We start from the raw sequence: 24,655 nt of genomic DNA, 5'->3' as shown, positions 1-24,655 counted from the left end.
GGATATCACATCCTAAACATTAAATCCTATCAGAGATTGCATCCTTGGAGGCTTCACTATAGAAAATCATTGCTGTTTGGTTGCAATTGTCTAACTGGATTCGTAACTCTTGAGTTTACACCACCAGGAGCCCGTACCATGATGGCATTTGAACAAACTCAGGGTTCCACGATTAGTTTAGAGTTAACAGTCCTTGTTGGTACCATGACACTGTTCATCAACTTTCTCTGTCAACTCAAGCAGTGAAGTTACTTAATTGCATCAGACATGTCACTTTGCTCACAGCTGATTGGTCCAGTTTTGGTTTGAGATCTCTTACCCAGAACATAACCTGCCCCAGAGCAGGTTAGCGTACAGTTCTATGGCGATGAACATCGCTAAAAGCCAAGCCACTTTCATGGTGCCTAAAACCCAGGTTTGGCACAAAATAAACTGAAACACAACTGGCTATAGGCACCTAAACCAGCTTCATGGTATAGGCCCCTGATGGTCTTGAGCTCACATTTCTCTCTCAAAATGATGTTTTAACAAAGTTCTGGAGGAGCACGTTCAGATAATTAAACCTAATTAAACACCTATGGAGCACATTCAGATAATCAAAACTAATTAAAGGGGGAGGAAATACTTCGGGCCAAATTCCGAGCCCGAGCCCTCCTCTGGACAGCACGCCAAATATGCATAAGCTTTACTGTTTAATATGATGTAAGTCTGAACTCGTGAAAACAATTATTTAGGTATGTTCTTCAGTTTAAAGAAGCAGTATTTATTACTAACCAAAATTACTCACCAGTGAGTGTATCTTAAAGCTGAGGTTCTCAGACACTTACAAAAACTTACAAGACTTACACTCTAGAATTAAAATGATTTAAAATAAGACAAAATTAGCTTTAGAATAAGATAAAACAAGTAAAAATCAAGGTAGTTATATTTAATTCACCCCTTAACTATGGTCTTATCTTAATCTATGGTCATTACTAATTTCTATTCATCAAAAAAGGGGAGGGGTGAACTTCAATATTGTTGTGGATAATGTGGGGCCTTAGGGTCAAAACCACTGTCGTTATAGGAACTGTCTCCTTGATTAAACACACCTAGTTTAACTCCAAGACCTGCAAAAGGAGTGTCAAAAAATGAATTCTGGAACTTGGGAACCACTGCCATAACCATTTCTACTGGGTCTCAGGAGTCATTTTGAACAATACATTGGATGGCAGTTAAAGAGAAATTAATGTTGTTGTTTTTTGTGCATGTGTCTGATCTTTCTCAATTACTTTAGCCCATCCTATTTTAGTCCCATTAATGCTGAAACCAGATTGTAATTGCTCTTGGTGATTCACTGCTATACACAACAGACGGAGGACGGAAGGATCTCACTTTACCACAACAAATAGAGCTACGTATAGAGATTTTTGTTGTTGTCGTTGTTGTTTTAAAAGCATATTTTTCAATCTGCTTCTGGTTGTACATGATTTTAAAACTTTGTGGATGTTCAGCAAGACCATTTGTACCTCCTGGCTCTGGAATGTAAGTCTTTATTTCAGAGATTATTCGATTTTTCAGTTGATTTTCGGCTTTCAATAACTTATTTAAGTGGCACATTAAGGCTTGGGGAAACTTTTCCCAATGAATTGCTTTTATATGAATTAAATGCATATTGTTACTCTGTGACTACATTTCTCTTGGAAGTATTTGTATAATAAAGCTGTTTCTGTTTGTCTTTTTCATCTGTCTTTGTCAGGGTTTTAGGTTTTATTTACAGACACAACAATCACTATCGGCGGAAAGAAAGTGAAAAAGAAAAGCAAGCTTATATCAAGTGAAGATGTCTGTGCTTTTCTCAGAATACATCAATTTTATTGCACTGTACATCAAGAGTAAGGATGCTATGGTCTTCAATGGTCTCATAGGTTTAGGAACGGTGGTCGGTCAGACAGCATACAACACCTTAGCATTTGACTGTCCATGTTCACCAAAGAAGAATTACCTATACGGCCTAGCTGCCATTGGTGTACCGGCCCTGGCTTTCTTTGTCATTGGGGTCATGCTGAATCAAAATACTTGGGACGTTGTGTCAGAGTGTCGCACCAGAAAATGCCAGAAACTATCGGTGACTGCTGCTTTTGCTCTTTTGGGCTCCACTGTGGGCAGAGCAGTCGTTGCCCCCATCACTTGGTCTGTTATTTCCCTCCTGAGAGGGGTGGCGTATGTCTGTGCTTTCAGTGAGTTTGTAGACCCCTCTTCTTTGGATAATTTCTCTTCAAATACACTTGGTCCAGAAATCATGGCCCGGTTTCCATGTAAGGATGTACCGGCTCCATTTATGAACTACTCAGGAGAAGTTGAACGCCAGTTAAAGTATGAATCCCAGGTACTTATCCCTTTTTATAGTGTTGTTAATGTCCTTAATTGCATGAACACTTCTTGTATGTTCAACCTCATTTTTTTCTCTTCTTCATAGCTGTTGGGTTGGTTGCTAGTAGGAATCATCTCGCTCTCCGTCTTTCTCCTTCTCTGTCTGAAAAATTGCTTCTCTACTCTTGGCTATCATCAGGAGGCGTACTGGTCCCAGTATCGTTCCAGCGAACAAGCTCTTTTCAAGCGTACTGCTGAAGTACATGCTAAATACAATGCGGCTGAAAATGTCAAGAATTTTTTTGGCTTTGTGGCCTTGGAAAATCAGGAGAAGGAGCTTCTAGCAAACTGCAAGGGAATCAAGAGTGTCATTCCCAGACTGGAGTGGAACCGCATCACGGGAGTTTACATGTACAGAGAAAAGGATGACACTCCCCTGTACAGCCGCTTGAACAAATGGGCCATGTACATAAATGAGCATGACTGTTAAGTACTTGACAAAGAAATGGACATTTTATTCTTTACCTATGACAAATTAGTGTCTGATGAATAATACTACACACCTAAAAAGTAATACCTTTGGTATTAAGAAACACCCAGGTATTATGTGTGCCATAAAGGAAATTTAAAAAATGCAAGGAATGGTTCACTTAACAGAATTCAAAAGTTTTATAAAAGAATAATTATTTTTATTTCTAGTGCAAAATTGTTATTTTTTAAGAAATCAAGTAATTTTCTGATAAAAAAAATTAATAATGTAATATTTGTTGACTAAATACTAGTGTGCTAGTATTGTTTTATTTAGTTTGATTGTTGGAAGCAGAACCTAAATGATTATAATTACAATGTAAAAATTATTAAAAGCAAACAAAGAAACAAATATATATTGGACAATGCTCTAGGGACTGTGTCCCTTGTTTAAAACTGCAATGATGATGGCTGTTGGATCAAAATTTACAACCTTTCAGTAATCAGCTTAGGCTTTTTACTAATGTGAAACAACCCATAACTATATCCCCAAAAGAGACACCAAGTTGAATGTCAAAACATAGCCTATCGCTGAGATGACCTCCTGACATTGCTGTTTTAAATTGTCAAATGGATATTTTGTCAGGCATAATCGCAGTGAAGATTTGCAGGAGGATAATTACTGTAATCTAATTTTACAGTAGTGTACAACATATCTGCTTTGCTTACATTGAGACCCACTGTCCATTATAATGCACATTTAAAAAAATAATTATTATTATTTATGTAGTTTTAGATATAAAATATATGTTTTAATTAGTATTCATATGTTTATATTTATGCTATATTTAGATAAAAAAAATATATAAAAAATGTAATTAAAAAAAAATATATTTTTTTTCTGCCTTTTTCTGTTGCAGGCTGCCATGGTTAATTTCAAATCTAAAAATATTATAATTTGGGTGGCACCAAATAATGAACTTAGTTAATACTAACTCACCTAGATGTACTTTAGATGTGACGTTGGTGCCTTGGAGGCCTGTCTGAAACCAGTATTATTAGAAGGTAGGCTACCGTCATGCTGATGCTGAAACATCCTGTGAAGTGACTGGCTGGGCACACCGGGCAGCTCAGGCGCGTCCATCAACACAATAAGAACTTTTCATTGTTTGTGTCACCCCACTTGCCTGTGTTTGTGACGTTCCAGAGAAGAGAACGTTAATTGTGCAGAGGACAGGACAGGGGCGAGGAGTGGAATCTTTGAAAGTCAGACCATCGGCATATGTCTTTCTTTTAATTGGAACTATTTTGTTTGGCGGAAGAAAACAACATGCCAAGTTTAGTCTGAAATGAAAGGTAAGCTGCTCAATGTTAACAATAGTTTTTAACTGTATATATCAACTACATTATTTATTGAACTATATTAAAACAGTAGCATATGCCTACTTGCAATTGTGCTGTTTTAAATCAGCTTGGATTACCAGTGGTTGCTCACTGACAGCTGCTCTGTAAGCGCTACCTTGAGAACACAGCTGTGAGTGAGACACTACTCCAGAGTCATTTCATGTTTTATGCATAGTCTACTCTACTGAATGAAGTGCGATAGCAGTAGGCACTCGATTTGTTTTAATGGATTGCTATGTAGAAAATGATCACATCGATATTTGAAACAGCCCTGTCTGCAAACAGTTAAACAAACATGCGGTTTAGATTACATTTTTAGCCAATCAGAATGCTTTTAGGGTTTTCTGAATTTGTTCAGTGATGCCATTTAGCATTTTTTTTAGCACAGCGATTTAGCTAGCTTCTGCAAACAGGCAGGATGTTTTATATTTTTATGTTTTTATATTGTATATTTATATTATTTGCACAAATAAAAATATGTGATAGTAAAAAAAAAAAAACTAAACTAGCTAATTTCACATCATATTTCCCACCAAGATGGCCAGTCAATTTGAATGATGTGCATATTGATGCAGTTGCAATGACATCACAACATAATTTTGCGACTTTTAGCAACAAATCGACCTGATTGTAGCAAATTTGCCTAAAAATTAGTTGGCAACAGGGAATCTGTTTGCGCATTCACAGTCCATGGGAAGCAGTTGTTAAAGGGTTAGTTCACCCTGTAATTAATTACACAACCTCATGTCGTTCCAAACCTGTAAGACTTTTGTTCATCTTCAGAATGCAAATGAAGATATTTTTGATGAAATCTAAGAGAATACTGTCCCTCCATTGGCAGCTACGCAACTACCACTTTGATGCTTCAAAACGTTCATAAAGAGATTGTTAGCCTTTTATAACAAACTATTAATTAAATACCAACACAATCTCATCAGAAAAGGAAAGAATAACCCATCTAAAGCTGTATAAAAGGAAGGAGGGAAATCTCCCCAGCTGACTTAATGACTTGTATTGCTGGATGTGAGGAGGTTTTTTTGATTTATGTTGCCCAGCCTGTTTTGGTTAAATGCTCATACTTTCCACTGGGGCTGGAACCAGATGTAGTTCCTGCTGATGATTCACTACTGCACACAACAGACAGAGCGAAGGAGGGATTTCACTACTTCCAAACAACACAAGCTACCTACAGAAATCTCTTTTGTTTTAAAGACTTCTTTTGCTTTCTGCATTTGGTTGTACATATTTGTAAAACTTATGGATGTTCAGCAAGACCATTTGTACCTCGTTGCAATGGAATGTAAGTCTTTCTGTTTCTGTATGGTTTTCATTTACTAATTTTGGCTCAAAGAGTCACGCTGAGACTTGCCCAAAGAGAATTTGTTCAAAGAGCTTTTCTCCATGAAATCAGTCTTTGAATTGAATGTGTATCTCATAATAACCTGAATTGTACACATGCATATTTCTTTGTGTCTATGTATGTTTCTCTGTTTTTTTAAATACTGTTTCTGCTTTCTTGTATGATGGTGTCAGATAACAAAAAACACTCATTTACTCATCCGTCAGTGTTTCAGGTTTCATTTACAAAGACTCTCTGAAAGACTTTGTCTAATCGCCATTAATTAACATTGAGAAAATCAGGAGAAGATGGCTTCTCTCATCTCAGAAAACTTCAAATTTATTGCACTCTTCTTTAAGAGTAAGGATGTCATGATCTTCAATGGTCTGATAGGTTTAGGGACAGTGGCCAGTCAGACAGCATACAATGTTTTTGCATTTAACTGTCCATGTTCACCAAAGAAAAATTACCTGTACGGTCTGGCTGCCATTGGTGTACCAGCTCTGGTTTTTTTTGTGATTGGCTTGACGCTCAATCAAAATACTTGGGACGTTGTGTCAGAGTGTCGCACCAGAAAATGCCAGAAACTATCGGTGACTGCTGCTTTTGCTCTTTTGGGCTCCATTGTGGGCAGAGCAGTCGTTGCCCCCATCACTTGGTCTGTTGTTTCTCTCCTGAGAGGGGAGGCATATGTCTGTGCTCTCAGTGAGTTTGTAGACCCCTCTTCTTTGGATAATTTCCCTCCTACTACAAAGATTCCAGAAATCATGGCCCGGTTTCCATGTAAGGATGTACCTGCTCCATATATGAACTTCTCAAGAGTGATTGAACGCCAGCTACAGTATGAATCCCAGGTACTTACCACTTTAACATAGTCTTTTTATCATCCTTAATTAAATGAATACTTCTAAATTCATGAAAAATGTCTTCTGTATGATATATAACCTCTTTTTTTCTCATTTATTCATCTAGCTGCTGGGCTGGTTGCTGGTGGGAATCATCTCCCTTGCTGTCTTTCTGCTCCTCTGTCTAAAACACTGCTGCTCAACCCTTGGCTACCAGCAGGAGGCGTACTGGTCCCAGTATCGTTCCAGCGAACAAGCTCTTTTCAAGCGTACGGCTGAAGTGCATGCTAAATACAATGCAGTTGAATGTGTCAAGAGCTTCTTTGGCTTTGCAGTCTTAGAAAATGAGGAGAAGGAGCTTCTTGAAAACTGTCAGGGAATCAAGAATGTCATACCCAGAATGGAGTGGAACCGCATCACTGGAGTTTACATGTACAGAGAGATCAATGACACTCCCCTGTACAGCCGCTTGAACAAATGGGACATGTATACAAAGGAGCTCAGCGTTTGAAAAAGATTTTGGGGGTAATAAGTTGGGTGCTTAATTCTGTCTTCAGTGGCCATTTTATACATTCTGAATTCTTTTTTTCTTTTTTTTTTTGCATGGTAAACATGCTCGGGTATCATTTTAATATGTCATTGAAGGCTGTAATTCAGATTTTTAAATTTTTAATGCTTTTTTTTAATGCACATGATATTTTTAGCTTTGTAGATAGGCAATTGGCAGGTCAAAAGGTTATATTTTCATATATTTTTTACTATTTAGCGTCTGTTTTATGATACATGATGTACTCTCAAGTTGAGATGACCTCTTGTTATCCTTTGCTAAGCAATAAAGTGCATCTGACAAATTAGTATCTGATGAATGAATAATATAACATCTTTAGCAGTACAACGGAACACCTTATCATTTTAACTAACACTGACATAAAAAAGTAATTTATGTACATTTAAGACTTTTAGCAGATGCTTTATGCAGAATGACCTACAAAAGTGGTTAGCATCACATATGAGACCACTGAGATCAACAGATGGCAAGCGTGCAATCTGTAATGCTAATGAAGTGCTTCCTGTACAAATAAACAAGTGCTGCACATAAATGTACTAAATTTAATGGAGATGCTATACTACCTACACTCTTAAAAATTGTTTCTTTATTGGGATCTGTGGTTCTATGGAATACCTTTAACATAGAATCATTGCACAAAAGGTTCTTTGTAGTGGAAAAAGGTTCTTTAGGTTATTAAAATTCAGAAAAACGAACTGCCTCGAATGCTATCATAGTATTTTAAACTTGATTAGCATAGGGAGTACTTGGGAAGGCTGAATATCATTTGGGCTGCAGCATTCTGCATGAGCTGCAGAGGTTTGGTTGCACACACGTTGCTGGCCAGGAGTTATAGTTGAGACAAGAGCAGTCTAGTGCTTACTACAGTCTGGCAAATGTTCTGCAGGAGAAATCTGCATGGTATAACTGTGGTTAGTAAGTGGGTTGCAATTGACAAGTCATTGTCCAGTGTGAGGCAAATTTTTGATTTTTTTGCTTTCTGTGTGGGTGAGACGGTTGAGTTGTCTATTGAAATGATAAGGTCTTCTTGGCAAGGATCCTTCTTGGCTTGAAGGAGCAACAGCTTGGTTTTTGATCATTCAGCTTCAGGTGATGGGTTTTCATCCAGGCAGAGATGATTGCCAAGCATGCAGTGATTTGTGAGGGTTGTCAAATGGTAGAAAAAGAGAGAATTCATTGAGTATCATTTGAATAAAATTGATAATAGAAGTCATTAGAGGTGATGCATGGCGTACAGAAAGAATAAAAGTGGTCAGAGTACAGATCCACGGGGTTGTTGATTAGATGAAGTGGATCTTTTCATGATATCACATATCTGATCATATGCCCAACTGAGGGTTAACTGGCTAAGAGAAAGATTTGGTAGCTCACATTCATCAGGGTGTACATCCGCTGGAAGGAATACCAATTGAATTCTCAAATATGCATCAAAAAGGTCATGTGACTGCATCATTTGCTCAGAGAAGACAATGGAAGTGAATGGATCCCATTTGTAAACATTGAAAATGCTCACTGTTTCAATAGTATAGCCAGAAGATGTAAACCATATTAAAGTTAACATGGTTATAGTGTAAAAAAGACTTATTGCTTTTCGTTGTAATGCTATATCCTATTTTTCCATGGTAAACACTAACGCCCTGGACCACAAAAAACTGGAACACAAATAATTTAAATAATCCTTAAAGCACAAATATTATTCAAATTTAGGAATTTTAAGAATAATTAAGAATGAATTATTTAAATTAAGAATTATTGATAAGAATGTATTTAATTTAATTTAATTTAATTTCAACATTATGTCACAAATGTTATCAATTGCTTACCTTGAAATATTTCTGCAGGGAGATTTAGCAAAATGGGAAATGTAACATTTTATCAGTTCACACTGATATTGTGCAACAGGAATCACTAGTTGCATATTTCCTTTTGCTACATGAACAAAACTGAGTAATTAGCTGTACTTGTGTTTGTTTATTTTTTGCTCTGACAAAATCACTGGCGTCACTGCTTCTGTCACATGCTCATTTTTTCTTTTTTTTCTTTATGGTAGGGTTGCTCCGAATATCCCCAGATTCTATTCTATTCTATTCTATTCTATTCTATTCTATTCTATTCTATTCTATTCTATTCTATTCTATTCTATTCTATTCTATTCACCCTTTTGCGTCACTCTCTCACTGTTTTTACTGTGTTGTCTCTTGCTGTTTTTCTGCCTGCCAATCAAGCAAAGTGAATTAACCCTCATTCTCCTCCCAGCCCTGTCTTACACAGACTCATCAGAGAAAATCTGACTCGGCCTGCCTGCCTGCTCGCCTGGCCACTGTCACCTCCTAATAGCCTTCAGCTGGAGAGAAGTAGGAGGAAGAGAGAGAGCAAAGGATAGAAAAGGAGAAGGGGAGAGCGAGGAGGGGGCGGGTGAAAAGAGAGCTGTGATCCAGACAACGAATCACATGAGCAGAGATCTGTTTACAAACTGAGCAGGAGAGAAGTCATCGGCACCATTACGTGGAGGCAGGGCTGCTGGAAAAGGCGACAGGAAACGCACAGGAATCTCATCACTTTGTCTGGAAAATGCATTATATCCTTTGTGTATTTGCAGCGGAGAAGCCAGACCAGATGGTGTGAGGAAGACACAGCATTGAATGGGCTGCACTCACAAGCTCTGGCTCTGAGGGCTGTATGCCACTGCTCTTCCTCTTTCTTTGTTACGGGGAAAACGATTGATTGTAACGTGAGGGCGACAATCTAGAGCGAGAAGACTAAAGGAGAGTGGCTGACGGCAGCAGAGGAAGGGGTGAGCTTTGTGACAGTGTTTTGAAGATAGACAAAGAAATCTGTGACTCTCTGTAATGTACATTTTCTCTCTCACTGCTTTGTTATCGTGACTCTACAGAGAGGTAAAAAAAAAAAAAAAGGCAGTGACAACAACTTCATGTCAAGCGGACATAGATGGTGATCCATTGTTGATGTGAAAAACACATTGCAGATTTGACATATTCTGTGCTGCCGCTTGATTTTGGATCCTGATGCTGGAAAAAAGAACTCTTGGTTTTCTTTTAACTTGCCTGTGGTTGAACAAAACATTGTAGGTACCGAGGAGTAGGTGTTGATATCTGTGCCCGTGTTGACACAGGTCTCAACAATGACTGACTTGTCTTTGTAAATGTTTCAACACAAAGAAAACAGAGTCGCCCTGCCTCCCTCCATATCCCAGTGAAGAGCTGCTGGGTGATCATAATGTGTTAACCAGAGGCGCTGAAGATTCAAAGCTGTGTTTTTGTGGTAAGAGTTTTGGAAGTGTAAAACTTGTATTATTCATCTGGTTTCGAGTGAGGGGATCGGCCCACTCCTTTTGCCCGATTTCAGCCCTGTCTCCTTGGACGCAAGTTGCTGGATCTTTTGGTATTGTGGAGCAATCTAGCACCTATCCAGTGGTGTAACGGTGAGTATGAATCATAACCCCCTCCTCCTTCTCTTCCCTTCATTTCTAGTGGCTACATAATCTGGACAGCTCACTCACCATGTGTTATGCACAGAGCCACCGACCCTCCCACTGGCTTTCTATCAATGTTTAACTAAAATGCTCCTTAAATTACTACCACCCCCTCCTTCACCTGAAAACCCAAGCCTTTTTACCTTTCTCCTGTTTGGCACACTTTTTTCCATGACCTGAACTTGAGCTCAGCCTAGAGAGACACATTTTGTGTCTGACTGTTGTGAGATACACAACATTGTGTGGTTGTTTGGCAGCATTCAACCCGAGGTCAGTTATTATTGTTTTCCCCCAAATGGTGCTTCCTGCCTGGGTTGGTGAGGCCTTCACATCTCTTGCCTCCCCCTCAACCCCTCATAGATAGGCCAGATGGTGGCTTTATGGCAGAAAGGGTGCACCACTAGTGTTTGTCTTTATGCACAGACAATTGGCCAGGCTTCACTCTCGTTGCCAAATGCTCTCTCCTTTGAAAATGCAAATCTGTATACTAAAAAAATAATAGTTTAATGTTTAAATCAAGGGAACTAAAATCATTACATGCATTAAAGGGCTTGAAATGCTGAAAAACAGAATTAATAACTATACTGTTTAAATCATTGTTAACCTGTTTATATTACATTGTCTCCCCATTAGGAACTACTGGTCCTCGAGCAGCATTTTTTTCTTCTTCTTCTTTTTTTTCTGAAGCAGTTGAAAGTTGTAGTCAACTCATAAAGTAAAAATTTGCAAAAAAGGAACGCTGACATCTTCTTTATGAAAAGTGCACTATATAAAACCAATTTAATTAAATCATACTAAAGAGCATATACAGTATAATATTTGTAGCCAAGCACAACTACAGCATTTTCATTTACTGTCTCGGCGCTCAGCACAATGGAGCGCTTCTTGTCTGCTTTTGTTTCATCCACAAGCACAGCACAATGAAGTGTGCATGTCTATTCTTTATGTTAACAGTGTTTTGGTCTATGGCAGTTTTAAAACATTAACCGTCATGCTAAAGAAAACACTACTTTGTCAGAAAGCCCAGGGCAATATTAAATCTATCAAATTATATAGACAACTGAATCGTTTTGGATTAAGAGATGACCATTTTACTCCCAAAATACAACTAAAAGCCTTGTAACATCAGCTGAATGTGTTTGTGTTGCTATTTACATGTGTTGCCTCAGGATATAGGTTAAACCATTGTTGTCTGAACAATGTTCACTGCTCTGGAAATTCTCCAGTGTGTGATGAAATGGCTTGAACCCTGAAAGTCAACATGGTGCAACAAGGACTTTTGGATGACTTCTACAAGACTCAAGTAAATAAATGGCTCACTTTTCATTTTGAGAAGTGTTTTCCATCACAACAAAGACAAAGATTAATGGTGTAACGGCTGCATCACACTCTGTAAATTCTGTAAAAGTTTGAATGTGCACATTAATCTGTAGCATTAATAATATTTTGCTGTGATTTGAAAAACCAAGTTGGATTTTACCCTCATACGTTTTGAGGGACAGAGCCCAGGTACGATCTATAAAAACTATACGGTAACCTAAATAAAGAACTTTAAAACAAAAACGATTGCGCTTGGCTGTTGAGCACATCATCCGGCACCACTGCGACATCTCTTGTTTTTTTTTTTTAAGATGTATTACAGTGAAAAGTTCATGCTGCTCAGCAAGGTCCAACAATGAGAGCAGTGTTACATGGAGTTGAGAAACACGAGGACAGTCCGCAGGCTCACAGTATGCAATATGCATGCAGGGGCCACTGAGAAGAGTACACATGAGAATCACAGTGATGTGTGTTGCCTTTCAAGGGTCTGACAGAAAGAAATATGCGACCCACTCACATAACAGATTCATGAGAGATGGGTGATCAAATCAATGTCTGTGCTTTTATCACATTTGAATTGTGTATTCATTTTAATGATAAAAAAAAAGATGAATGCTATAAGCAGTCCTGAGCTGTGAGCTCCCATGACTCTCACCATAAACTCAAATTTTTTTTAACCAAAACATGGTTTTGTTTTGTCTCTTGCAGCATGCCTATGTGACGCAGACTAACAGATTACAGACAAGTTCTGCAAAATGACCACAGACATTACCGGTCGTCTCCCAATTAATGTCTATGTCATCATTCTTGGGATAGGCCTCTTCGTCTTCATGTTGAGCATGATCTTCTGTTGCTACCTGTTCAGGTATACTTAATAAATAAATAAATAAATAAATTAACAGTTTTAATTGTTGTGGGTGAACAAAAATGAAGTTCGTAGTTGCTACAATGGAATTGCTATAAATTGACATAAAATTCTAAAAGAATTGGGCCATAGCTGTATTAAGCATCATTAAGCACATTTTATTTCGTTCAGAATGGTAACTCATAGTCCTTTCCATAGGCATAATAAAGAACAAAAAAATGTAATACAAGTCAATGATACAATTATAATACAGTGCAATCAGTAAGGAAAAGTACAGTGCAGAAACTGCAGTAGTGAACGACTGCAGATAAAGGTAAAAACAGATACTTATGTATATTTCACAGACTGAGACGACAGGGCGCACAAGAACAATATGGATATAATGAGGTAATTTCTTTCCTTTATGAGGTAGTATGCAGTGAGTTTTGTATGTTATTATGTAATATATACATGTACGATAGACATGATATATTATTTACATTATTTATTAATTTTTTACAGGTCGTTCTAAAAGGTCCGGGGAAAAAATTGAGTCTTCTTGGAGTAAGTACCTGTCAAACCAATACCTTAAGTTCACTTAATCATTTTATCACCCTCATGTCATTCCTAACCTGTATGTTTAGTTATTTTTTTCTTCAGTGGAACACTAAAGGAGATTTTAGGCGGAATGTCCAAGCTGATTCCAATTGTTTAAATGTATAGAATTCGTAACATATAAATATAAAGCCTCTGGCTGTTCCTGTTTCTTTTTTTTTTCATTTATCATCTTTCATTTTGCAGCAGACCTGTGCGGTTTGCCTGGAAGAGTTTCGGAGCCGGGATGAACTAGGTGTTTGCCCTTGTGCTCATGCGTTTCACAAGAAGTAAGATCTCTCACCATCTTGTCACTTTCCAACCTTTCTCATTATGTTTCCAGTAAATAATGCATTAGGATGCCATATTTTAAAACACTGATTGATTAAAATTTCTTCAAAAACATTAAAGCATGCCATAAATTCATTACACACAGAATATTGGCTAATACAAGAATGTCAATATGTAGGAACCTCAAATTAAGCTGTCAAGGCATTGCCTTGAGGAACACCTGTCAGACTGTTTGTTGTTTCTCAAAGACATTCTGCAGTTTCAGCCTGTCATCTTGTGATGCATAACAGCGCTTGAGTCTATAGATAGCTGATGCATTACAGACCCGTCTCTCCTCTTTTCACCTTGTCTCCTGCTCAGGTGTCTGGTGAAGTGGCTGGAAATTCGCAGCGTCTGCCCCATGTGCAACAAGCCCATCTGCAGGCTCCAGCCAGACCCTCTGCAGGGGGCCGAGGGGCCCCAGAACCCCCTGGAGGTGTGACCGAAGAGGGACATCACTGCTCAGAGATAGGCAGGCTCTCAAACACACCTAAGAACAGCATTAAAAATCACCACACTACTGGAGCGGGTGGACTAGTCCCAAATATACATCCACCGCCCCTGTCCACCAATCACCATTTCCCAGTGGAACTGAACTGATGTACCGTGTTCTTGGTCATAATGTACTGTAGCTTGCAGCAAGATAAATCGATGCCTTGTGGACTCCAAACAGACAAAGAAGAATATTCAAACCAGGGGAGATGCACAAAACATGAGGTCTGAGTTGACACTGTGCAATATGTGCAATCATACAGTATTCCCCGTCTAAGAGAGACTCACTATCACTACCATAAAGAGTCAAGTTTAGGAATGCCCAGTTACAGAATCCAAAGTTAGGAGCTGCTCAGTGGCCCAAGTCCTGACCTTAAGGATCTGTGAGCTCATTGGTTTTTACTCTTGCCAATATTTTAACATTTGACACTCGTATATGTGTTTCTGAGTGTTCTGAGTGCTAAAGGGAGCTCATGGTCTTGGTGAGAACCCACGCTGTAATCTGAACCCTCAGATTTGGATGGAATTTGGCCTAATTTAAGTTATTTAAGGTGGATGTTTTGTATATGGCTCTCAATAAAATGTAAAGTTTTTGTGATGGAACCAATTTTTGTGTTTATTCATTTCTATGAAAAATCATGTAAAGTTTAAGTGTAAGTTTTCATAAATAGAACCCTGTTTTATTTTGGAACACCAAGGATTAATCCCATTGTTACAAAAAATCTGCAAATGAGTTGTGTATATATAGCTGTCAGATACTTTATACTTTAATTCAGCAAGGATGCATAAAAGGATGGATATAAAATATTTCTGTTTCAAATAAATGCTGTTTGCACAAAAACTGTTTTCAACATGGATACAAAAAAAAAAGATATTTTGTGAGCAGCAAACCAGAATATTAGAATGATTTCTAAAGGATGTGACACTGAAGACTGGAGTAACGAATACTGAAAATGCAGCTTTGCAATCACATGTAAATATATTAAAATAGAAAACAGTTATTTTAAATTTTAATAATATTTCACAATATTCCTATTTTTACTGTATTTTGATCAAATAAATGCACCCTTAGTGAGCATAAGAGACTCCTTTTACAAAAATCTTATGCAAATTTTTAAACATTGGTGCTTAAATACAACAATCTATCCTACAGTATCCAGAAGAAAACATGCTAGACTGAAGATAACCCTTTGCAATGACCTGTGTTGTTGTAAGTCATTAAATAATCAAAACATTTTAGTGTACATTTACCTTTAAATCACATCTATCTTTTTACTAGAACATTCTCCATGACTCAATACGAACTCATCATGACTTGTGTGATAACTGAATTATCTTGTTTGAATTGCTCAGCGTCTCCTATTTGTTGTGCTTAAACATAATCGTTTCTAGCGCAAGAGTCAACAAAACACATTAATGAAAGGCTTATTATTTTAATAAGCTAGGCTGGCCAACTCCTATAATCTTTGTGGCCAAGTGTGAACTTGCTAGAAGCAGCTGAGGAACACAGGGACATGTTCTCTGAGTGTTGGACAAGCATGTAATTCTTATTAAAAGAGGTAAATAATATTTCTGATCTGTACAGACTTGCTGACATGTGGTGATCTGCTGCAATGTGTTACTTGAGGATGTCTGACACTTTGCCAGGCTAAAATATTGCCTCAGAAAGAGGCCAATAAAGTGATAATATTCACAAGACTAGCATCACATATGTCAATATATTAGCATTTATATGCATAATCATTGGCTTTAACTTTGTGAACTGTCACCACAAATTAGCATGTAGGCTACTTATGATGCCATATTTAGGCTGCATAGCTGACTCATTACGAAACACAGAGGCTTCACTTCATGGTGCTCAAACTGAACACTTTTTGAGTCGTTCTGATTGCTTGTGAATATTCTACATAGAAACTTCTCATCCTTGCATAAATACTAGTGAGGGGAGTTTTATCTATCAAGGAGGAAATGAAGAAATGTGCTTGCTTACTAAATGATTAAATTAGGCCTTGTTTGTGTAGCAAAGTGAATGACCTCAAATCAAATAACAACAAATGGCCTTAAGCAACAGCTTCGTCTTGGTTGTGCGTCGCTTTGTTGTTTTCATTTTTTGCTTATGGTCTTTTTACAACTAAAAGCAGTGAAAATGCATTGAAAAACCACGAATAACCATTCGTTGTAAAACTCTGGATCTATTTTTCCAAACGTCTCACACCCGTAGATTCTTCCGTTGAGAGCTTGAATAATAGACACTCCAGCCCAGTTGGTGGCGATAATGCACCTTTGCCAATTGCAAGCAAACCACTGGCATTTAATTGAATAGGCTCTATGCACGATCGCTTCCGCGTTTTGGCTCAGCCCGCCCAGTTACATCCGGTGCTGCGTCAGAAGCCGTTTTTTGCATTCGGTGGAGATAATGGCAAATTACACTCTCTGTTTACAAGAACTTCCAGCGGTTAACGTGAATGATGTAAACAATATTGTGAGGCAGTTAACTGTCACACATATGAGTAAGAAAGAGAAGTTCTTTAAATTAAAAATTTCGAGCTACATTGACAACTTTGAGGGTGAGTATTATCTCATATCACGCGAAATCCGACTAGCGAATCAGTTTCTAAAATCGTTGTCTCCGTTTCTGAGAAAATGAATTTTATTAAAGAGAATTGTCCTCTAGAATGCGCTATGCGGAAGTAAAGACGCCGGCTGAGATCCTACCGGAAATATATCAGCAGCGTTCGTGCATAGAGCCTATACACAGAAGAAGCAGAAGAAGAAGCGGTGGTACCTCACACAGCTCGTCCAATACAAGTCAATGTAGTTGGACAAAAACTACGATAAAACCTGTTGGAAAGCATCTTTTGCAGCGATTTTTGTGTGAGCATATCAGTGAACACCCCTGACCACTCGGTGAGTTTCACGTCTTTGTAATCGAAAGTTTAATGCGTTTTGTGAAGGATTGTTCCAGTGCACCTATACAGCCATTGTGGAGGTGGGGGGGAAAGCGAAATAAACCTAAAATTCTCGGGACAGCAGCATGTGTCCAAATTTTAATCTTAACCGTTCTATTTCATCAGAAACGATCTGTAAACAGGGCTTTAAGTGTAAAATACCGAACTTGTCCTTTAAATAGTTGTATGTCTTAGTTGTATGTAAGGGGCTGGTTGTAACAACCATGAAAAGATGTTACAATCCACCCCACCCCAGTGTTTAATAGCTGTATTAGCATAATGCTTTGAAATTAGCAGGTATCACATTTTGCCTGAGAAACTACAATTTAATCTAATATAATTGTTATGATTTTACCTGCAAAAGATTAAGTAAACAACATATAGGATTAGAAAAAAATACATCCTTACCTAAAAATCCATCTTTTCTTTATGAAATCTGCATGTACCTATTTAGCGCCTTGACAGCCATTCATATGGGATCTGGGAGGAAGTGGGTAAATAACGAAATGATCTCCTAGCTTATCCCTGATTAGTGGAATTAGTGGTGTTACCACTCTCCCCATGTTACAACCATACCCGTTCTCCCCCATATATACTTATAAAGATTTGTTACGTGCTGTATTCAAAGGACAGCAGTAACTATATGTTGTAGTGGTTTGAAAATGTTTGGTTCCAGTGTGTTCTGGTTACTTATGCTGGCATTGCTGGCAGATAGATAGATAGATAGATAGATAGATAGATAGATAGATAGATAGATAGATAGATAGATAGATAGATAGATAGATAGATAGATAGATAGATAGATAGATAGATAGATAGATAGATAGATAGATAGATAGATAGATAGATAGATAGATAGATAGATAGATATTGTGTCCATTTTGCTGTTTGCTGTTTCCAACTGTTTCACAACATTTAAAAATGTTCTAATATGCATGTTTTGCTGCATCAAATGCAATTCCTGTAGATTTCTAAATAAATATACTGTACAACTTATAGAAAAAAGGAAACAACATGTGTTTCCATAAATAATAATAATAATTTAATTTAAATGGATTCTTTTGTCTGATTGATTTTCGACAATAAGACTCCATTGACCAGTTAAGATTAAACATAACAACCAGAAGGGAAAAAAAGGGTTCAAATAGGCATGAAATTACAAGCACCTTCCTTGACCTAATTACAGTGACTAGCCTCATCTCACCAGATGCCCTATTTTGATGGTGTCGGTGGGGTGGGGGGTTCAATTCTCGTCATCTATGGGGGTCAATGTTTAAACAATATGCCTCACTTTTCTGAATGACCTCATTGGTCAATATGCCTTTTCTACAAATTCGATACATATCTTTAAATATTTGCGTTTGAAGTCAGCAAACTTAAAACCGTTCTCAAATGGAAATAAACATCAGCCACTGTCTTCTTCTTGGTGGTCATTTGTTTAATAGGTTACGTGTATTTAAATGACAGCAGCAGTTTCTACCTCAGAGATTATATTGTCTTATAGATGAACTTTGAAAGAACTTAAATTATTCATATTGATCAGCAGTACTGATGCAGACTCATTCTCTGTTAGGCCTATGGGTTGGCTGTCAGGGAGTTTAATCACTGCAATAGATTGTCACTTTTCCTTGTGTTTGGAGGATTACACATTCGCTTTTTAAGAACATTTTCTCCTTTGGAATCGGTGGTAATTGCTTCAAGCTTTAAATGAAAATCAGATTTACTAAATCCTGGATTAAGCCGTTAAACTGATAATAGACCTTCTCACTTTCCCCTCTTCAAGACGGAGTAAATCTTTAATCTGCTCAACACTGTCTCAAAGTTACAGGACTAGCTTGTAACATATGGCCTTTTTGCATAGGACAGCCTCGGACTCCAGACAAGCCGATCATGTGACTGAGTGAAAAACAAGGCTGTTCTACATGTCTGGACCAAGCCCTTTAAACAAGACACGCAGCAGCTGGCCAGCCATGCCAATCTGCAATCAATGAAATCAAACCAGCGGATTGAGCTTATATGCCCAATTGAACAGCAAAATTACTTGTCCAATGCAAAATGACCTGACAGCATGAGTTTATAAGGCTTGAATCGTATTCAGCTGGGACATGAATTATGTACAAGATCCAGAAATTTATTATTTGAACAAAACTTACTGATGTATATGATTGTGAGTACCTGCAAGAAAATATGTAAAAGAGAAATACTGCATTTTAATTAAATTAATATACTTCATATTATATGTTCTAATTAATATCAAATTGTACATTTTATACACGTATAATTAAACTAGTTAAAGCTTTTTTGATACATTAATATGGAAACTTAAAAATATGAAAAAATACTGAAGTAAATCTTAATACTAAACCATAAAAGGAAATGATGATGTGATTCATGTTTATTCTTCAAAACTGTGACTGTCTATGACCATCTGAATCCCTGCTTTATTTGATTCACATTGAACAGATTGAGATAGACAGCTTGTCGAAGTCTTCTGTCTGTCTCAGTTCCTTTGAGACACTCAAATCAATTATTTATCATCCCAGAAATGTTTTTCATGGTGTTGTCATCAATTTACTTACGTAGTTTAAAACCCTCTCTAAACTTAATTTAACCTAAATGTAATTTCATTAAGGTATGAATTGATACTAATATATAATATAAATTACGTACATTATATAGTTTATGAAATATACTAATATATCAGTGTAGTAATTTAACAATATAATGATGAATATATATTTAAATATTAATATTTAACACAATTAAAACAGTACATTAAAAATGTATAGTATAATGTTAAATATTATATTTTATATATTATATTAAAATAAATATTAAATGTACTACCTTAAATATTAATATTTAATACATTTAACATATTATGAATGTATAGTAGAAAAAATACTAATATAGCAATATAGTAATTTAATAATAATATAACGATATATATGCAATTAACATACTGTACATTATATATTTAGAGCAAAAAACTATTACTTTATTAATTCATATTGAAGATTATATATTACAAGGTTAAAGTCTTCATATCATATAATACATTTCGATTTTAAGAGCTATAATAAATTGGCAAAATCAAACTGATTCCATATAGGCAATGACTTGTAAACAATGTTCTTGCCTAAGAGATGCAAACATGTCATGGTTGCTTAAAGATGCATGCACTTTTAATTAGGTAATCCTGGTCATTCACCCCTGGTTGTTGCAGTGGCCCGGGACAGATGGTAAGTTATCTATGTTTGTAACGCATGGACCAGCCAAAGTTAATTGGAATGTCATTAAAGTTTGAGTTAATGGGGGTTGGGGTGAGGAGCTAGTTTGAGTGCACTAGTCCTGCTGTTGGATATGTGTGTTTCATTAATGATAATGGATGTTTGGATGGAGCAATAAGGGTGGGGCTCCACCTGCTGCCACCTGTTAATACCAGAGCTCTATATAAGCATCAGTCATCCTTATGGCAGACCACAACCACTATCCTCAAGGACTGCACCACTATCTGGATTTATTTCACCACAGGGATAAGAAGAAGACATTGTGTCTGAGGAAATTTTACACCTCAAAGGATCCGTTTTCAAGACCAACGTTGGCCTATGAGGACCTTCGGCCCAGAAGTCATGAAGTCCCGCAGACCGAGTTGTGCAGATTCAGGGTCGGAGTCTGACTCCCGAGACCCAGAGAAGTTTGAGAGTGCCATGCGGCGAAGGATGGCAGCCAACGCTCGAGAGAGAAAGAGGATGGAGGGCCTGAACACCGCATTCGACCGCCTCCGCAAAGTGGTTCCTCAGTGGGGTCAGGACAAGAAACTCTCTAAATATGAAACGCTGCAGATGGCCCTGAGCTACATTATGGCCCTCAATCGAATCCTGACCGACGCCAGCAGACACACAGCTCCTCAGAAAGACTGGCTGAATCTACAGTTTGACGGCATACAGCCAGAGACCTACTCTTGCTTTATGAGCTATGACTCCCCTGTGGAAAATAACTGTATGCATCCCTCCTTCTCCTACCACTACGAAAGCCTCTAAGCTCTCAGGGACTGATAAGCGATGGTGCGTTCACTTGTATCTTTCTTTGCATAGATACAGGAGTCAGTAAATATGTATGTATTACTATGTAATATTTTATGTTTATGGTTCTGGAAATCAAGTGTTTGATTAGCTTTAATAGAGTCTAAAGCATTCTAGGGGTAGAGTTGCTTTAATTGTTGCAAAAAAAGTATGTTTTTCTGTACAATTTTAGAAAATCTTCCATCATGCATGTTGTAAATGATGACTCGATAAAAACACAGATCACAGTTCATATTTTTTCATTGCTTTGTATCAAATCTTTGTGTATAGTGTGTGCGCACAGCTAAGTCAAAGCTGGAAAACATACAAAAAATACACTGTGATCTTATTTTGCCAAAATGGCATCCTAAATTGCTGTTCCAATTTCTTATTGATTTTTTAGTGCTAAACCCAATAAGGGAAAAACGAATTTGGAATAATAATAATAATGGATTTAAAATTGTATCTTGTAACATCTTGTAACTATGTACAGTGTTCTGTATGGTAGGTGATGTATTTTGAGCTGATGTATTTTTGATGATTTAAAATGTAGTGCAGTTAATCAGTGCACAAATAAACATTGGAATCAAAGACTTTGTGTACAGTACATTAATGTAAGAATAACATTTTATCCACTATATATATCTTACATTTGTAGACAAGACAATAATTTTTTTGTTAAAAGTACTTTTAATGACATGCACATTTTCCTCCATCTTGAAACAGATTTGCTATAAAATCTTTTTTTTTTTTTGTTTAAAGGCCTAAATACAAATACCAGTTCTCATGGTGTGCACACTGGACAGATAAACACATTTCGGCGAAGCCCTCTGTGTCCCAAGATAAGACAGCACTAAACAAATGTCTCTGCTGTCAGTTCAGTGAAGGAATAAATCATGTTTAAAGGACTGAATGACGTCACGGTTGAACTGTGTGTCCCATGTGCTGTGTACAAAGATGAACAAAAATATCCCAATATTAAAATATTGTTGATTTTTCTTTTTTTAATTCGATAATCATTTTTTCTTTTGGTTTGGCTCATATCGTAAACAAATAGTTCTTCAGAGTTTAAAGATTACTAGGAGAGTTTAATTTAGACAGGATATTCATCTCTTTCCTGTCCAATGACTGTGTATAACGTGTCTTTTCAGAGCTAATGAGGCGTGAACGGCCAGAGCTCGGCCGAAAGCGTGTACATAAAGCGAGATACACCCATCTTAATCCGTTTAGCTTCAGCTGTCATTATGACCAATCATCATGTCATGATCACTAGGCCTGTGTAGCTAAACTCAAAGACACCCCTACAATGATTTAAAAATTATTAGCTTACTAAATTAGGCAGCTTAAGGTCAAGACATTGATCATTTTATTTTATACTAAAGTCCATATTTCGTGCAATCATATTAAATCTCGCAAATGTTAATTTACAAATGTTTGAATGAGAAACAAATCGATGGTAGGCCTACTTGAATACGAGTAAATGGTTGCTTATTATGTATCACAGAGGTTTTTAAACCTCCAGGGGGCCACAAGGAGGTGCTATATCTCTGGAGGAAAAGTATTTTTAATCAATGGGCTATAGTATGGATAACTTTTTCTCTCAAACTTTTTTTTCTCCCTCAGATCATTTATTTTCTTGCATGTAATAAAGACACAATTCTCTCTCCATACTATGGGGGGTATATTTCTCTGTTTGCAATTAACGCATGTTTAAAAACAGTTCTAGTCTTTATCTTTATAGGCAGATCGTATCTATCTTATTGTGTAGACTAATACCCCAATGCTGAGCAAAGTAAATATAGCAACACCTACAGAATTGACTCTTTTACCTCGATATTAACTCTTTCCCCGCCAGCGTTTTTTTTTTTTTTTTTTTTTTTGTTGCCAGCCACAGCAGCATTTTTGGTAATTTTCTCAAAAAATACAATGCCCCCCCTAATATTTTGTTGTATGAATATCTGAAAATGCAATATATCAAAAGCAAGAAAAAAATCAACACTTGAATGTGGGTAAGTTCAATAAAAAGCACAAATTTGAGCAAAAAGCAGAGAAAATCGCGTTTTAGTCAAAGACTAGGCTAGCCTGGGAAAACCCAGACTACTTCCGGCGAATTTTAATTCTCTCTTCAGGATAGTCTGGAGAAGAGCCCATTCAAACTCATTACTGTGCCGCTGAAATCGCGGCACCAATCAGAAACGTTTGGGGAGGGATTTACATGCAACGCATTCTCATCCTAGGGCGTCATAATACTGACGCTTTTGAAATTTCTTTAATATCCGACGCAAAGGGCACCCTTTAGCGTCAACATGTGACGCCAGTTGCCGCCGTGAAACATCACTCGTTTGAATCACAGACAGTATATAAACGAATCAATTATCGCGTCTGTTTTGAGCGATTTAAACTTACCGTTTTCGTTAAAACCGGAGCAAAGAACAACACTCGAAGCATACGTCATTCCTTCATCGATCTGATTGGTTTTAAGACTACAATTGCGCCCATATAAATTTGAGCTACGTCAGTTGGTGACGCCCCTTTGGAAATGATTTGTACACATAGCTTCCCCAGACCCTATACTCAGTTTCAACTGAGAAGGGTCTGGTTTTAACCAGGCTAAGACTAGGCTACATCAAGATCGGATTCAGAACGATGATCAAAACATAGTAGATGAGTCCATCAGCACCTACAAAGCAGTCCTAACCACTTCCTGTGTCGATATTTCAATGGTAGGCCTAACATTAGGCCGTTTGGTCATTGTTGATGATCACATTATTTTTCATAAGCATCTGCTTACATATGAGATTGCTCGTTTACACACTTTGCCTGTGTCTTGATCTGGAGATACAGTACTCGTCCAGGAGATGTGTAGCCTATAGATAGGTTTCCGATGACGTCACATTTCTCCCGCAACTCCTTACGGCGCCATCTTGTGTGTCAAGTGGGTCAAGCGTGTGTGTTACGGAGCATGATAATATCCTGAATCGTTATTATTCTGAACATAAAAATCATCCGATTATTCTCCGTTTGGCTGGAGTTAATGTTCAGTGCTGCTCTTGTTAACATTTAGAGGTTTTGTGCTCTGGAGATGTGACACTTTATCTAATCATTTCCAAGATGGGCTAGCTAAATGCGCTAACGTTAGCTCTCATCGGCTGTCAAATCGCTGTACCCAGGCGGCTACTATCGACACAGCCCTTGAGAGGTGTTGGTTGGGCAGAAGCACACTCTGACGATTGTCCACCTTCATCACTTTCTCTGTGGCCACATCAGCTGGTCGAGCCAGAGGCTACACCTGGAGCACATCGCTCCGTGCCTCTGCTCTCCATCTCTCTCCTACACTAAATTAGTTCGGAGCGTTGTGTTGTTGTTTTTTTTACCCAGATGGTGTTGTCTTGACACTGAGTCTAAATGTACCGTATAATAAAGGCTGTGCAGATATCAGCCGCCTGGCTACAGCGATGTGAACCGCCAATGCAGGGCTCCAGACTAACATTTCCACGAGGGAGAGAGAGCAAGACAGCGCTTAGTTTGGAGACGGTGAAGTTTTGTTTACACATTCGCCTGGCTCCGAAGAGAGAGAGAGAATGCACGCGCGCG

General features: G+C 37.6%; 4 protein-coding genes across 12 annotated transcripts; all 4 read left to right on the top strand.

Moving 5' to 3' along the window:
• Positions 1-1,822: 1,822 nt before the first annotated feature.
• LOC308682121 (calcium homeostasis modulator protein 2-like) lies at positions 1,823-2,842 on the top strand (the record flags this gene model as incomplete). Its single annotated transcript, XM_081351611.1, has 2 exons — positions 1,823-2,368; positions 2,459-2,842. 2 exons carry the CDS (start codon positions 1,823-1,825, stop codon positions 2,840-2,842), a joined length of 930 nt encoding a protein of 309 aa, XP_081207737.1.
• Positions 2,843-3,859: 1,017 nt separating this feature from the next.
• Positions 3,860-14,652, top strand: LOC308681974 (RING finger protein 122). 9 transcript variants are annotated; one of them, XM_081351362.1, is made up of 8 exons: positions 9,586-10,061; positions 10,156-10,258; positions 10,343-10,418; positions 12,498-12,654; positions 12,999-13,041; positions 13,156-13,197; positions 13,435-13,517; positions 13,879-14,652. In XM_081351362.1, the coding sequence occupies exons 4-8, from the start codon at positions 12,545-12,547 to the stop codon at positions 13,997-13,999; spliced, it is 399 nt and encodes a 132-aa protein (XP_081207488.1). In that variant the 5' UTR covers positions 9,586-10,061; positions 10,156-10,258; positions 10,343-10,418; positions 12,498-12,544; the 3' UTR covers positions 14,000-14,652. The 9 variants fall into 9 exon arrangements, with proteins under 9 accessions (XP_081207489.1, XP_081207490.1, XP_081207482.1 ...); XM_081351357.1 differs by adding an exon at positions 11,639-11,772 and having other exon boundaries at positions 9,246-10,418; XM_081351358.1 differs by adding an exon at positions 11,646-11,772 and having other exon boundaries at positions 9,425-10,418.
• On the top strand, positions 5,761-7,050 carry LOC308681970 (calcium homeostasis modulator protein 2-like). The gene is made up of 2 exons (XM_081351352.1): positions 5,761-6,417; positions 6,536-7,050. Exons 1-2 carry the CDS (start codon positions 5,872-5,874, stop codon positions 6,917-6,919), a joined length of 930 nt encoding a protein of 309 aa, XP_081207478.1. The 5' UTR covers positions 5,761-5,871; the 3' UTR covers positions 6,920-7,050.
• Positions 14,653-20,629: 5,977 nt separating the features above from the next.
• Positions 20,630-21,040, top strand: atoh7 (atonal bHLH transcription factor 7; the record flags this gene model as incomplete). Its single annotated transcript, XM_081351355.1, has 1 exon — positions 20,630-21,040. The coding sequence occupies one exon, from the start codon at positions 20,630-20,632 to the stop codon at positions 21,038-21,040; it is 411 nt and encodes a 136-aa protein (XP_081207481.1).
• Between the last annotated feature and the right edge of the window lie 3,615 nt (positions 21,041-24,655).

Source organism: Scardinius erythrophthalmus, assembly GCF_964197995.2.
Source record: "Scardinius erythrophthalmus genome assembly, chromosome: 21".
Lineage (NCBI taxonomy): Eukaryota > Metazoa > Chordata > Actinopteri > Cypriniformes > Leuciscidae > Scardinius > Scardinius erythrophthalmus.
The sequence above is the reverse complement of the archived record's forward strand: the minus strand, read 5'-3'. Positions and strand labels throughout refer to the sequence as shown.

Coding starts and splice junctions, on each gene's coding strand:
- LOC308681974 (XM_081351363.1), top strand. CDS start 12,545: ATGACCACAGACATTACCGGTCGTCTCCCAATTAATGTCTATGTCATC. Junction 12,655..12,998: donor TTCTGTTGCTACCTGTTCAG/GTATACTTAATA, acceptor TATATTTCACAG/ACTGAGACGACAGGGCGCAC. Junction 13,518..13,878: donor GCTCATGCGTTTCACAAGAA/GTAAGATCTCTC, acceptor TCTCCTGCTCAG/GTGTCTGGTGAAGTGGCTGG.
- LOC308681970 (XM_081351352.1), top strand. CDS start 5,872: ATGGCTTCTCTCATCTCAGAAAACTTCAAATTTATTGCACTCTTCTTT. Junction 6,418..6,535: donor AGCTACAGTATGAATCCCAG/GTACTTACCACT, acceptor TTATTCATCTAG/CTGCTGGGCTGGTTGCTGGT.